Source organism: Rhinichthys klamathensis, unplaced genomic scaffold (assembly GCF_029890125.1).
Source record: "Rhinichthys klamathensis goyatoka isolate OS25496 unplaced genomic scaffold, OSU_Roscu_1.1 h1tg000029l_1, whole genome shotgun sequence".
In the NCBI taxonomy this organism is placed as follows: domain Eukaryota; kingdom Metazoa; phylum Chordata; class Actinopteri; order Cypriniformes; family Leuciscidae; genus Rhinichthys; species Rhinichthys klamathensis.
Genome location: NW_026606579.1, coordinates 1,035,309 through 1,051,061, shown reverse-complemented (window position 1 = coordinate 1,051,061; position 15,753 = coordinate 1,035,309). Strand labels below are relative to the sequence as shown.

At 38.4% G+C, this 15,753-nt stretch overlaps 1 protein-coding gene across 1 annotated transcript; it reads right to left on the bottom strand.

Annotated features, from left to right (window-relative positions):
• Positions 1 to 6,075: 6,075 nt before the first annotated feature.
• LOC130080120 (uncharacterized) lies at positions 6,076 to 11,481 on the bottom strand. Its single transcript, XM_056245414.1, has 6 exons — positions 11,419 to 11,481; positions 11,158 to 11,200; positions 10,870 to 10,989; positions 10,716 to 10,784; positions 6,647 to 6,739; positions 6,076 to 6,272 (listed from the first exon to the last, which is right to left on the bottom strand). The coding sequence occupies exons 2-6, from the start codon at positions 11,197 to 11,199 to the stop codon at positions 6,183 to 6,185; spliced, it is 414 nt and encodes a 137-aa protein (XP_056101389.1). The 5' UTR covers position 11,200; positions 11,419 to 11,481; the 3' UTR covers positions 6,076 to 6,182.
• Between the last annotated feature and the right edge of the window lie 4,272 nt (positions 11,482 to 15,753).

The following is a 15,753-nucleotide window of genomic DNA, read 5'->3' as shown; positions in this document are numbered from 1 at the left end:
TTATGCGCAATGGATTTTCTTTCTCGCCCTCAAGGCATTGTGCTACGAGTCCCGCGGGGTCAATTCACTTGTGTTCCTGACTTCTAGCAGCTGCGCATGTTGTTTGTTATACCCTGATGATTGGCACACATGCTTAACAAAGCTAGCTTTACCCAGTAGACACTGCTTCTCTATTCTCTTTTTCAGATTTACCACGGCAGGATTTTGATCTTTTTTTTGTGTGTTTTCACCCCAGAGCCACATTTGATTTATCCCTGGGGTCTGGACTTTACAACTCAAGAGGATTAAGATCTTGGCATTTACCATGAAGTCTATCCTATGTGCTTTATAGTTTCATTACAAAACCAGGCTGAAAAATACACACAAATATTTGTATTTCCCAGAGCTTAAAAAGCATAAGATGTGAGCAAAAGTTAAGCAGCTCAAGTCCAGGACTGCTGCCATGCAACTTACCAGCCCAGCTTGAATGGCCATCTCATTTGACGGGCATCTATAAGGTTGAGGCGTGTTTTTTTTTTTTACCCACTTCGCCTCTACTGGTTGCTATGTAGATATGAAAGTTGGACTGCCTGATATGGCAGTCAGATTTGACAACTCACACTTGATAAATCCAACTTCAGGCAAAAGCAAAATAAGTTCATTAAAGGATTAGTTCACTTTAAAAAAAACTTTTGCTGATAATTTACTCACCCCCATGTCATCCAAGATGTCCATGTCTTTCTTTCTTCAGTCGAAAAGAAATTAATGTTTTTGATGAAAACATTCCAGGATTTTTCTCCATATAATGCACTTTGCTGGGCACCAAACGGTTCAAGGTCTAAATGACCGTTTCAGTGCAGCTTCAAAGAGCTTTAAACGATACCAGACGATGAATAAGGGTCTTATCTAGCGAAACGATCGGTCATTTCAAAAATAAATAAAAAAGTTAAAGTTTTATAGGCACAAATGCTCGCCTTGCGAACTCTCCTGTTCGAACTCGTTCATCAAAATGAACGAATCTTTTTTCGAGTCATTGACTCGTTCATCAAAATGAACGAATATTTTTTCGAGTCATTGACTCGAAAAAAGATTCGTTCATTTTGATGAACGAGTTCGAACAGGAGAGTTCGCAAGGCGAGCATTTGTGCCTATAAAACTTTAACTTTTTTATTTATTTTTGAAATGACAGATCGTTTCTCTAGATAAGATCCTTATTCATCGTCTGGTATCGTTTAAGGCCCTTTGAAGCTGAACTGAAACGGTCATTTAGACCTTGAACCGTTTGGCTACCATTGAAGTCCATTATATGGAGAAAAATCCTGGAATGTTTTCATCAAAAACATTAATTTCTTTTCGACTGAAGAAAGAAAGACATGGACATCTTGGATGACATGGGGGTGAGTAAATTATCAGCAAAAGTTTTTTAAAAAGTGAACTACTCCTTTAAGTGATGCAATGTTTGAAATACTTTTTTTGTTATCAGAAATTATTACTGTAAATTATTACCTTTTAAAAATGTACTGATACGACTTACGTTTTTATGAGTAAGTGTACATAACTTTAAACATACATAAACATATATGAGCCAAAATTTGCTAAGTGATGATTAAATGTAACAAATCATGTCATAAAAATCACAATATTTCATAAAAATCACCTGTAAAGTTTATTATATCAGCATATGAGAGTGGAATTGGACTCAAGATCACTCATTTAACAGTTCATCTATTGCCAAAAAGATCAGCCAAGTATAGAAAATTATTGAAAACATCCAGTAGTGTGGGTTTTTAATGCGCGACTCGCTGGACCTCTGCTTCGCGTAGCTAAATACTACCGTGTATTGTGCACGTAATTTGTTGACAGATATCGATGTTGTGATATATTTAAATTATGTGGATTTGAAAGCAGATGGATCCTAAGGTAATAATTCTTTATTTCTTAGCTGGCAAGTATTCAGTGAAGTGATTGATGCCCATGAGTGTGCCCTAAACTGCTCCATGTTTTTAGTTCTAATATTCCAACCGACAGTCAGCCTACATTTTTGACGGACGTGATAATGTGGTAAACGAGGTGAACTATGTTTGATTTTTTCGTTTAAGTATAAAACGTTTGAAATGCTTTTTGCACAGTTCATTAGTTATTTTATGGAAATTAGTTAATTTTGTTACTCAGAGACTGACATGTTTGGCTTGTCAAAAACGTTACATTCAGCTGTCGCACATTTGTTGACTTTTGAAAATCAAGAAAGGAAAGGAGTGGTTTTGATGAACAAAGTTGTTTTTATTGTCTCTAATAACAAAAATCTTTTATTTTTAACCCATGAAAATGCAGATTTTAATTGTAAAATCACTTTTTAAAACTGTTGCTCTAGGTATTATTAGGCCTGACTCATATTGAAAGGTATAGCCTACTATTAATTTCTTTATTATAAGTAGGCCTAATATAATAAGTCATTTCTATATTTTTGAATATTACTTGCACCACATACACTGTAATACTTTTTAAAGGACTGAGATATTTTGCAAATGTATTATACTTCCTAAAATGGAATCATAACAATAAACATATATTATGGAAAAAATTGAAGGTATAGGCCTAGTATTTGTTGCAAAATCAGGCAAACAATATATAACAAAAGCAGGCTTTTAACCTACATCCATTGGCTCTTCCAATATCTTTAAATCTGGAGTCAGTGTTGATGCAATACTCTTTCAAAATGAATTCAAATCTTGATGAAAAATCAGATTGGAGTTCTTAAGGTTTTAAGGTTTAATAAGGGTTTTCAAGTGTCCTCGCGTGTACTCTTGCACAATCACAATTCAACTTGCTGCATGCTGCCAGCCGGAAGTATCTTGTTGGTACGTAATCTTCTCCAAAGCCTTTATTCATCACACACAGCAGTGATACAAGAGCAGGAACAGATTTACCGGGTAATTAGGATTGGTTCTCTGTGTCTTACTGATTGGTGAGCAAATGTTCTCTATCTTGGTTATGCATAACATCCGCCTACACAACGTAGTATGAGCTGGTATTAGTTACATCAGTGATATTGTGGTTGTGATTGACTGCAACGTATTCTCGCTCTAGTTGAAGACACACAATGCTGTGCTGGTACATGGTAGGACTGTGATGTCAGAGACTGGTTTCTGAATTAAACATCAGCACATGAAAACATCAAACATGAGAAAGGAACCTGGAATGAGATCTGTGACAAACCTGAATCTCTCTCTCCCACAGGGCGTTCCTTCCAAGGGTGAGATGACGCACGGGGTGGTCACTTAAAATGCTGGAGTCAATGCATTGTTAATGTGAGGAGGATTTTTGATAAGCCTAACTGAAGCACAGCGTCACTAAATTATCAGAGGACACCTGCAGAGTTTCACAATTCCCAGGCTGCATGCGTGTTTTCTGGATAATTATGCTTTGCATGCACATTTCCACTGTTAAGATATTGTGTTTTCTTTTGTACTATACAACTTTTTTGCTCAATGCACGTTTCGAGACGTTGCATTTAGATTCTTTATATAGTAGTTTAACATAACACTTGTGTCTAAAGACAGAAGAGAGGCACTGGGGGTTGCATTCAGGTTCACTTCTTTTAAATGGCCTAAAGCACTGGCTTTTATCTGGAGTCGTTACACACCAGGCTTTCACATGGTTTCAGGTGTTAGCTACACTTGAAGATCGCACCATTGTGTGTTTCCACGGAAGCTCTGCCAATGGCACATTCCATAGCCAACTAGACTAAACCTTCAGATGACCTGATTTGTGAGTGATAGCCATTCATTTCCTGTCTCTTTCTTCTTTCCCCTGTCTTAGGCTGTGTTCGGAATGGAATACTACTACTAGCGTACTAAATATTATAATTGCACTGCCTACGATTTTTCAAAACTTGACAAAATGCAACTATAAACAGTGGAACGTTGTTGTCACATGACCTGATTGATTATGTTGAATGTGATCCATATGTGTTCTATATAAGTTTTTATTATGACAGATCAAATAATAGTCCCTTTTACACAGCAATCCTGGTAAATTACTATAAAATTACCAGAATGACTTTTCCGGTACATACACAAATGCACTATTCGCACAAGCAACTTATTTTTCCCGGTAAGATACCATTCACACATCAGTACCACTACCACATTACCGGTAAACTCATCGGAAATTACCTTTAAATAGGAAATCTTCATCCACTTGAATAAGGAGAAGAGCTTTAGTTTTTGGTCCTTTTTTATTTTATTTTTTACTTCTGAGTGACAGACGTGAGGGGATGATCACACAGAATGCAGTTTTGCTCTGCGTTTGAATGAAAAAATACGAGTCGCATAATATTTATGACAGCATCATACTGGTAATTTACTGTTAATGTTGCAACTTCTCATACCGGGAAATTGCCAGAACAGATCACAGTTGAAAAGGTCCTGTTCACCCATGATCTCTTTACGGTAATTTACCAGTAAAGACTGTGACCCCATTTACACCTGGCATTAAAATGCGATCTGTATCCAGATAAGTTATCCGGATAGTAAAAAAACGCATGTTAATGCAAGGTATAAATACGTTGTGATCGGATTGTGATCGGATCTGCCTGACCACATCTGGAGGTAGTCTGGCTCGCATTGTGTTCGGATCTTTAGGTGTAAACGCAATCCGTACGACGTGATGGCATTCGTACCTGCCAAACGTAATTTTTTTTCTGGAGGACAGAGATCCGAACTCAATGTGGATAACGAGAACGCATTAAAAATACAAGGTGTAAACGCAAAGGTAAGATCAGAACACTTATTATCCGGATAACTTATGTGGATACAGATCTCATTTTAATACCAGGTGTAAATGGGGTCTGTGTGAAAAGGGCTAAAGATTGTCACTACTTCCAGTTCATTCCCACAATGCAATACATCAATGCACTTTCATTTCCAGGAAGGTCAAGATGCAGTTTGGGATACAGTTTGCATTCTACATATTTTGGAAATGTATAGGTCTGCAGGTATTTCATGCATACTGAAAACTGGCATAATGTGCACAGTATACATACCAGATATAGGGAATGTTATTCTGAACATAGCACTAGTGCTCTGCTTTGACCACCTTGTAGAGTTATGAGAATCAAGGGCCATGGCCTAGAAATACTCAAAATGAGAAAAGAACTCAAATGAGTTTTGAATGACCCAAAATTGCTTAGATACATTTAATGTGCTAAATGGAGTCTAGAGGGTGGAAGGGTGGTAAAGCTGGCAGGGAAAATGACTGTTTCATTTAAGATGGAATGCTATATGGTGGGATGAATTGCCTACAACTATTTGCTGGAATGCTTGTTTTGGGAAAGACTCTAGCGTGCCGTAAAGTAGCATTTCATTGAAACGTGTCCTGCAGTGCACATTAAGGCTGTATAATAAATCAAAGCTGTACAGCCCAGTTACACTACTCAGTGTGCCTGTCATGAAATAAACACAACAGAGCACATGGAGGTGATGTAGAGCTGCAGCGTGCAGAGAGGAATTCTGGGATTTGAGGATGTGTGACACTAGAGACTGTAGCTTTTTCTTGCCCTCAGGGGTCAGACATGCTGTAACATGATCCTGCTGTGTTCTGATCCTGCTCTCCCTTAATGCAAGACCTGTACCACTGGAACCACCTGTTTCTTTCTCTTCCATCCTTTCTTTATGCATTCTCTATTCTCATCTATCTCCATCACCACCTTTTGTGCTGGAGATCCCCAAAGATGCATAAAAGACTCGATGCATAAAAGACATGAGAATTAATTGGTTCTTGTTCTCTTTTGAATCTGAGCTCCTCTGTTTGTCTTTACTTCAGGTCTCCCTCCTCACCGCAGAGTCATGCGATTTATTGTCCATTTATACTCATCTGCTGCAATATTACAGTGAAACATCGGACATGTGACGCACATTACGCCGGTAGCGGTGATTTATTTGCCACACAGTCAGCGAGTTTGCTATTTAATCATTCTGAACATCAAATAAGCCATAATAACTCAGTTAGTGTCTTTGAGTTTATATAAGAGGTAGAGATGTGATTTCTTAAGTTACATGATTTTCTGCTTAAGGTTTGAACAGTCTAATATTAACACATCTTCAGAAGTTATCCGACCACTACACACCTATATGATATCATATAGTTAGCAGTTTAAGTATTTGAATGGATTGGAGTTTTACCATTTATAATGGTAAACACAGTTACAGTCTCATCAGAAGGTGCTTGACGGTCTCGTTCGCAGAACCAGGATCTAGACCCAAATCCTGAAGTACAACTTGCTTCTGAAAGTCCTGGAAATGAAAAGTGAGATGCATTAATATCTGAGATGATACATGAAGATACATTGTAGGTGAGCTTCCTGAACTTTTATGGACCATTTTCTGTGTGTTGCAATGGTGTTTTATTTAAACATGAAATTTGAATAATATGTTATGAAATTTTCATGAGCATTTTTTGGTGTCTGTAGATGTAATCTGTGCCTGTCTATTGCTGCGAGTCAGGTAGGTATGGTATTGGTTAGCATACCTTGCATTAGATACGTTCAACATCTGGTCACATTCAGTCATACTGCTTTTGGGCCTCATATTTGTACCTGGGAATAGTAGTGTTTCTGTGTGTGTGTGTTGGTCTGTCTGCATGTGTGTCTACTCTGGACAAACCTCACCCTAAATTCTCGTAGTCGGTCTAGTTTTGCACGGATGGTCTTGCGTTGGACAGTCAGCTCGGCCACATGACTTTTCCACTGTTCTTCTTTCTCCTTTCACAGACACAAATACACATCATGTTCATAGTTCTTGAGAGGGTCAGAAATGGTGAAGACAGGATTCTAATACTGGGTTTATTGAGGGGCATCAAAGTCCTTTTAGGCAAGTCATGCCACTCGGCCGCGTTGCCATCTTGGCAATGCCTCCGGGCAGCTATTTCGGACTAACAAGACCAGGCTCCTATCTAAATGAATGGGCAGAGAGTCAGAACTGCACTTTCACTGGTCACCGGGACATAAAAACTGCTTGTATAGAAACAGCAGTAAAATATGATCAAAATCGCTGACAAAGTTTGATGACTTTGCCCCAAAATAAGGTTTAAAAGGTCTTTTTTTACCCACAGGTTATACGTTTACTACGCATGCGCAAGGGTTCTCGTCTCCGCTGTCGCAAACCTCAACTGTGCGCATGCGTCAGTGGAACCAGACGATATGCTTACATGTTTCCCGGCTTGACTGTTAAAAGCAGACGATTGGCTTTCCAGCGGGAGGGGCGGGGCATGTGCATACAACCGCCATCTTTGGCGTTACGGGTTTTCCCTATAGTTGTATTGAGGATTGAGAGAGTGGCATGTCTCTATATAAATGGTCTCTGGGGGCATGCAGCTTTGTAATAATATTAGGCTGTTATGAAACCATTCATTTTGATAATAGCATTAAGGGGCTATATTTATGTTGCAGTTTCCTTTTAAACTCTTCAGTCTACTTATAATGTTAGTCAAGGAATCTTTTACCAAATTTAGCCTTACGTAACATTTTCCATCCTCTTTGTCTCTTAGAAATAAACTGCCTGTTTGTGCTATACAGTGGTGGACAAAAGTGATGTCTGAAGGGCATGTTTGTTTTTAATGACCCATGTTCGATTAAACATCAAAATATGAGATAAATATTTTTTAAATATGAGGGAAGAACAAAACATTAAACTTGGTCAAGGTATTTATCTGACAAACTACAGCAGGTATGCAAAAAATGCATTGAAAAGGCAAAAAGCTCACATCAGGAAAAAGCATACATTGACTACAACATAATCAGTTGTTAATATTTCATTGGTATGTTCAAACTTTTTTTGTATGACTGCCCGGTAAAAAAATGCCTCCACAATTTGTCATGTTTTATTGCGTTATCAAATAAAACAATCGTCTCCAGTCCAGGCACAACGTCGCAATATGCTTACAAAATCTTTAACAAATTCTTAATATATTCAGACAAAGGGTGAAGATGTCAATTTTCTAAAGCCGAACATCACTTTTGGCCACTACTTTACTTTTAAGACAATATTCAAATGACTTCTTTTATGATCGGCTAATCTCTTCGCATGTAAATACTTTAATCGTAATCAGAATGTTCCAAGTTGCTTGATACTGATTAGGCATTAAAATGTTAATCTGACTTGTTATATGTTAGTGTGCACATGGTTGTGATGTCAATATAATGATTATTTCTGAATTATTTAGTTTCCATAAATGACTATAGTGACAATGACTATATAGGTCTCAAAGTAGAAAACTGGTTTGATCTTCAGCAGAAATTACATAGTTCCAAACTGTCTGATGTTATTTCAAGCTTCTTATAGCTTAGAAGCAAGCCTGTGTGTCCGAGGGCCGATGCAGTGAGGTAGACCCTGATGTAGGGCTGAAGGAATGAGGCTAGGCTTGACTTTGACCTATGTAGGCTTCAGCCAGATCTTCTGTGGGTGCTACTTCCCGTCTCTAATGTGATAATATAGGCCAGGCAGCAAACGTAGCTGTACTCGGCATATGGAAGACGTTGAAACACATTGCCTTCTATTCAAACTAATAAGAGGAAAAAAAACAGGCCGTAACACCTCTTCCCTCAGAGGATTGAAACAGTCACAGGCTGTTCTCTACTAGTAACACACACTCACAAACACACGGAGGGTGAGGTTATCCGTTGGGATCTGAGGTTCGGGGGATGTAGGTTATGAATGACAACAGGATCAAATAGTACGCACATGGGAAACAAAAGTAAGTACTTCTTCCCTGACCCTTCTGTACATTAATCAGAGGACGGACACGCTGCAAACCTGAAAACTCCCCGGGAGACTGAGCAGCTGGAGAGGAAGGAAGTGAGAGCGGTGGACTGTCTGTGTGTAGCCTTTAGATATTAGAAAGACAGAACTCAAGGCTATTCCACTGACTTGACTGAGAGTCTTTTTTTTTTTACTTCATCCCATTGGGGTTTCTTCATAAGCGAGCGTGGAGTTAAAAAAGGCGTTGCAGGAATTCCTCAAGCTGTTGAATTTATGACAACGGCCAATGGACAACAACAACATGACTGTCCTTCAGTGACCTCACACTTGGCTGTTAGACTTGGACTTTACTGGCAGCAGACCATGTGCAGCTGGGGGCTTCATCAACTTACACAAACACAGTCCCTGAGCGTCCTGCACAACAGCTACACGGTAGCATGAGCTTTCCACTGTTGTATCTTGCATGCACGGTTTTAGTTTCATGCCCACAGTCCGTTCATAGTTCTCTCACTGATTGTTTGCATACACACCGCATGTAAAATCACAAGCTTGGGGTGCATAGTTTATCATCATTTCTTAAAGGGTAATAGACCCTTTTCACACAGTTTCAAAATTTTAATGTTTAAAAATGTACATTTATAACATATGTATTAGTGTATCAGTTAACGCTGCCATATTAGTGTTGCTAATACAACAGCTGATATCTTTCTCTCTTCTGGCCAATGAAAAAAAATTCTGAATATTTTATAGAAATGCTATTGTGGCTTCTTTCTTTCGCTATATTGGCAAATGGGAATGCAAATATATTTTGTAGTTTGTTTCCGATCATCACTATATAGGTTTATGACTTACTATGATGACTTGGATGACTTCCAGGCAGAACCCCAGAAAAGTGAAAAGGGTGCATAGGTTAATATTATAAATCATTTTGAGGTAAAAAAATATTTTTGTATTTGCCAAAGTTCACACGGTTTGTGGCTTCAAGTTTTAAAAAAATATTCAAGTTTTTGATGTTTACTGTACATTTATTCATTTAGCATACAAGTTAAATCAAAAGCGATTTAGATCATAAGCAATTTGTTATAAGAGCATTAATATTTGCAGTGACTAATTCCAAGTATAAGCTTTGTTTATGATTTAAATTTTAAATTTGAGTCACATACAGTATAGTGGCCAAAAGTGTGTCTGACCTAGGAAAATTGACTTCTTCACCCAGTATTTAAATATGACTAAAATGTGTTCAAAAGTTTTGCATAGCAAAATAAAACCCTTAGCTGTAGTTTGACTCATATTTTGATGGTTTAATCATTAAAAGCCAATATTACCTCCCGACCTCACTTTAGGTCACTAGTAGCATGCAAAGTAGATATTGACACGCCAAGCTGTATATTTTGCTTTGTGTTTCTGTCTGAAATAATCAGTATTAGTTTTGGATGGACAGCTATTGGACACTTTTCACAGATTTCTCCCAGTGTTTTCTGTTTAAATTTTCCTGGAGTCTGACGACAAGTTTTGGTTTTTTTTTTGTAGACTATCAGACTATTTTTAGTGGAATTATCTATTTACCCCGCTCCTAAATACTAGATAAAAACAAAGCATACTGTAGTTGATTTTTTTGACATGCCAGTCAGAAGGTTATCAGCCAGAAAAAGCTGATTAAAGCAGAGCAGACTCCACCTGCGCAGACTACCAAAGTCCTGTTTTTTAAATACTTTTATAGCAGAAATGATTGCATTAGTGTGTTTACCTGGGTAACCTGGCCTTACAATACAAAGGTCACTGCATGTGCAGCCAAAGTTAGGAACAATGCAGACATAATGCAATCAAGCTCAATTAGCCTGACAATGTAATTCTGCCGAAGCAGGTCTGTCATCTCTGGACATACTCCGGCTGCAGATGGTGGAGACAGATATAATCAGTGTTATCACTGCAGACGGCAGTGATAGCCCTGCGGTGACTTTTTGACATTGGTCAACATACCTTCTGCCGTTCCTCTATCTCACGTTGCTTTTCTTGTTCCAGCTGCTCGTTCTCCAGTCGACGGCGGATCTAGCAGAACAGAGAATAACGTAAGCATCGATGTGTTCATAAACAGACTTGAGAGAAGGTAACAAGAAAACAAGTTTACGTTTACCCTATCTTCTTGCTTTCCCTCACACTCACTCTCCTGACATGTGCTCTCCGGACTCTTATCCTGCTTCCCAAGACTGTTTAAAAAAGTGTAGTCTTCCTCCTTACAAAGATCTCGCATGCACTGTGTGGATAGTAAAAAAATGCAAATGTTTTTATGTTATAGATGGCCAGCTGGTCACAGGCTAAATTTGCAGTCAAAGCTGTTTGTTTTTTTGCAAGTCTTTTTTTAAATGAATCTGATCTCATAGACCAAACATGCATGAAAAAGTTGCAATAGAAACATGAAAACCTTAGACATGGGAATTTGAGAAAATCTGTTCGCATGAGCCATCCTAAAAAAACAAAAACAAAGTAGAAAAGCCACATTTTTTACAGTCACGCAGTTTCAGAGAATTTCTTTTGTAAAAAGTTTTGTTACAACCATAAGTACATTTTCACTGTGTTTTAACACAACTACTGCACATACATATAGTATATCTCCTGTCTCCTTTCATATAACTGCATAATTTGTGTCAAATTCAATCGGATGAGAATATCTCGGCCAGCTCACCTGGACTGGAGTTGTCTCTTTGCGCTCTCCTTTCGTTTGCTTTCCTCTCCTTTTGTAAACCTCATACAAATTGTAATATACTGTGACGACGTGCAAAAGACATCATAGTTATTTCTGCACAAGGCTGCTAAAAAACCCACTGTGGTGCTAATAAAACTGTCCTTTCACTTTTGATTAATTGAATTGTCCCATGTCAATATGTTTCCTTCGCACTTCTGAACGAGGTTTCTGTTCGTACAGATCGACAATCAGCTTCCCTGTCTCAGACCATAATGTAGAAACCATAAGCCTGATCACAGGTCAGTATAAATGAACAGCACCTTCTAACAAATGCAATCAGCCTGCAGAAAACCCCAGAGGTCAGAGTTGATTTCAGTGATGTCATTGGATCTTTTGGAATGCATGGCTTCAAAACATGATTTGGTGGAGATGTGTTTGCGTGACACAGAGAGGCACTTTAGCAGAAACCAGAGATGTGACCAGCAAACCGAACCAAGAATGTAGATCATATGATGAACTTGTCTGTTGTGGAAGGAAAACATGTATAGGTTGTAGATTTCGGCCAGAGGAAAGGTATTTGGATTGTTTTACTACTTTTAACCGCTACAGCTTTCAGAGGCGCCGTGGTTTAGGTGTGAAGGTCAAGGGTTGAAACATCACTTTGACAACACTTTGAACTTTTAAGATCTGAAACAAGTTATTGCCAGTGTGTTTATTAATTGAAACACTTCTAAAGAGTATATGGACACTTATAGTTTTGGACCCCGCACTGACTTTCATTGTATGGACAAAAACAGTTGAAACGTCTTCTTTTATATTCTACAGAAGTCTGTCATACAGGTTTGGAATGACATGAGGGTACGGATTTTATGATTTTTGTGTGAACTATGCCTTGAAGTCACACTTAAAAATGTATGAATGTTATTGCATTATAAAATACTAAAAAATAACACAGACAGAACAAGCTCACTCTTCACATACAGATGTCTGTTTTTAAACTGTAGATTAAGTTTTTAAGTATTGACACTCTGATTTTTAAATGTTAAAGTGACCGTAGTTAAAGTGATTAACTACACCTGTGTAAATTTGAAGAGAAATTACTTAATACATCCATTAAAAATAATCAAAACAACAGTTGATTAAAACAGAAAAGTGAAGTTGCTCCTGCAGATTTGATGTGCCTTGTTTTGTTATCTAATGCAATGACATTCACTTATTGTAAAAAAAAAGTGTAACTTAAGTGTCCAAATGGTCAAATAAGGTCATTGGACCCTATATTGACTGCTGGTTATTGGACTGATATGGACATGTAAAGACCGCTGAACGCTGGCATTTTTTATCTTTTCACCTCATTTAACTCTTTTCAGCAGTGATTTTTCAAGTTCACTCCATCTCAGGCTTTGCTCTTAAGAACACACCGCAAGAGGATTATATGCTAATTAACCATGGCCCAGAGCTATTTTCTTCCTGTGGGTTCTGGCAAACGAATGTATTTATAGGTCACTGAAGGTTGTTTAGTCCTATGCTCCTTCCCCATGGTTTTAAAGAGACCATCCATGTTTGATTAGAAACACACAGATCATCTCACAATTCAAGGCTGGGAAACATTATCGGGTTCTTTTCTGGTCATTTGTGAATGATTGAAATGAGATATGTTAAACCCTACAGATGACAATATTCATAGATTCGCAAAAGGACATAATCAGCAGGAAGATTAAAAAAAAAAAACTTTATTCAGACAAATCTCACACAGACTGCCCTCGCAGCGAAAAGAGGAGGATGTTGTAGGCCAGATAAACAGCACTCCTTCAAGTATCAGCACGAGAAAGACATTTTGAGAGACATTACCATTATGGGAAAGTCTCTCTCTCTCAAAAAAAATAAAAAAAGAACATAAAACAAATACAAACAATGGGTAATGGCTACAGCCAATAACAACTACTTCACTAAACAACGACCACCAAGCAGACAAGTCTTTCTTCTTTACTAAAATAGGGACTTTCCTCGCAACTTTCTCAATTTAGACATACCGGAGATAATTGTCTGAATATTATTAAGAAGCATGTAGTCCTTAAATAGAGTTCGGTGTGTTTTGGCACAGTTTCCATTTCAGCATAAAAGAGTTATCCAAGGGTATCAGCAATGGCCGTTGGTCCATTATAAGGTCGGTTGTAGTGGTTTAAAGCAGCAAGAATCCTACACAGTATGCATGACACCAGCAGGGCTTTTCAAGACAGCATCAAATACATAGGAATGTTTCAGTGAAAGTCATCCAAGACTGAGCAAAGACAAAATAGTTTAGGGATCCTCATGTTCCAGTGTAATAATGTGTGTTACAGGAAAGGCAATGCATTTGGACAACTGTGTGGGCCATTCCCAGCAGTATCCTTGAAAGGTCCTGTGTTCAGCATTTTATCCTGTTTTTCCACAGAGGGACGAACTGAAGCGGGACGTAATCAGCCGTAATATTGAATTCGAAAAAGGTGTGTTGTATCCTTGGTGGTTTGTGGTTCTGTTTCGAATCTGAGCTGACACTCTCAGAACTTCACACCCAATACAAGCACTGGATATCCGGTCACAGAGTCAGAGCTTTGTTTAAAACAGTTCGTTCGATTTTAGTGCCTTTATCTGACCACCCTCTCGTGAAGCATGAAAATGCAATAAAACAAATTTTATATCAATCTTTTTATAGCCACATCATAATAAACGGTTGCATGCTAATAAAGTTTTATGTTCGGACATGGAGGACAAAGTCTTGGCACTTCACTTGATGTAGTAATGGGTTTGGACCTCATTCTGGCTTATCTTGCTATGCTGATAGAGAAGTAAATATGTGTGGGTAACTAAAAATAACATCAATCCCACAAATGTTGGGTCCTAAATGATGTTCCTTGGGGACACTTGGACAGTTCAGAGGTGACCCGAGTCACGTGTCACAAAGATAAGCCTGAACAAAAGCCGAGCCGCAGCTGCCTGGCTTTTAAAATGCTCTTCGTATGACCATGAAACATGCTGTCTATGCCTCTCATGCTTTGCTTTACGTGTTGTCTTGGGTAAATCATATTTATTGTGAAGCAGTACAAAGCACGTATATTTAATCAATTTGATGAAGAGGCTTACACATTTTGTCAAGTCATTGCGTATCGAACATCTTACTGCAGATAGCATAGAAATCTCTTCACCTTAGTGTCTCAAGACTATCGAGTGAGTAGGTCTCCTTATATAAACGTACAGAAGGAAAACATGGCAGGCCTTTTTATAGCCGCAGCACACCGGCGAAATGCTTATCTCCTAAGATGAGTCTGACAAGAGGGAAACCCTCTTAAGGGGGAGATTACGTGTTCAAATCCCAGCTCTGCATGCATGTACATCGTCTTATGGCAGCTTTACCTCTGTGTAAGACTACAGTGTCATTAGCAATGGCCCATTTAGTTGTCCTTTTGTTTACATGCTGCTCTTATTCATGCTGGCTTCGCTCTTTAAGTTTGTAGAGTAGCAATTGATCAAAGTGGGTGATCGAAAAGAGGCTAAAAGTGCACTAAGCTTATTTCTGGTGGTCGTGGTGGTCACACTGGACTCTGGCAGGCTGGGCGGGGCGGGGCTTCTGATGAAGGGTGTGGCCAGTAGGAGGAGTCTTTGCTCATCCATCTGCTGAAGAGCCTTTTTCAGCACTACTAATAGTGTGCAGCAGTTTCATCATCCGACCCTCACAAGTTAATACTTGGCTGCTTGCTTCCCCACTTTACCACGGCTATGTCGGCATGCGCTAAAGGCGATTTCTAAAATGATGTTGTGAATATCACCTAAATACTTTCAGAAGGCCATCTAGAATCAATATACTGCCTAGATTGAATTTGTGAAATACTAAACCATGTTTTTATATCACTTTTTGGGATATATAATATTTTACTACAATTGTGACTAATATTCCAGTGGTTAGTGGCATTATGATTCGTTTCCATCATGTCTTCATGGTGTACAAAAATATATTTCTTAGGTATTTCATGCAGTTTTGATACACATATACTGTATGTTTACATATTTTCATACAACATCCCGACTGTGATTCGATTTCCCAGATACGAAGAGGATATACTGACAGCCTGTTTCAGTGGAAAAACAGGTTTTCTTGAACAATACTGAAGATAATATGATATTGAGTGATCTGTGTTTTCCATTGCAACTGTTCCCAAGGTCCAGGTCTAGTGGAGTGACGTGTCCTCTGACTCTGATACGTGAGCAAGGCACAATTCAGCATGCAATGCTCCTGTAGCTTAGCGCCATTGCATGTTTTCGTAAGTCTCTCTCTCATTTTTTAAAAAGATTTTTCTTAAA

Coding starts and splice junctions, on each gene's coding strand:
- LOC130080120 (XM_056245414.1), bottom strand. CDS start 11,199: ATGGCTCATGCGAACAGATTTTCTCAAATTCCCATGTCTAAG. Junction 10,990..11,157: donor CTCAAATTCCCATGTCTAAG/GTTTTCATGTTT, acceptor CTATCCACACAG/TGCATGCGAGATCTTTGTAA. Junction 10,785..10,869: donor AGGGAAAGCAAGAAGATAGG/GTAAACGTAAAC, acceptor CTGTTCTGCTAG/ATCCGCCGTCGACTGGAGAA.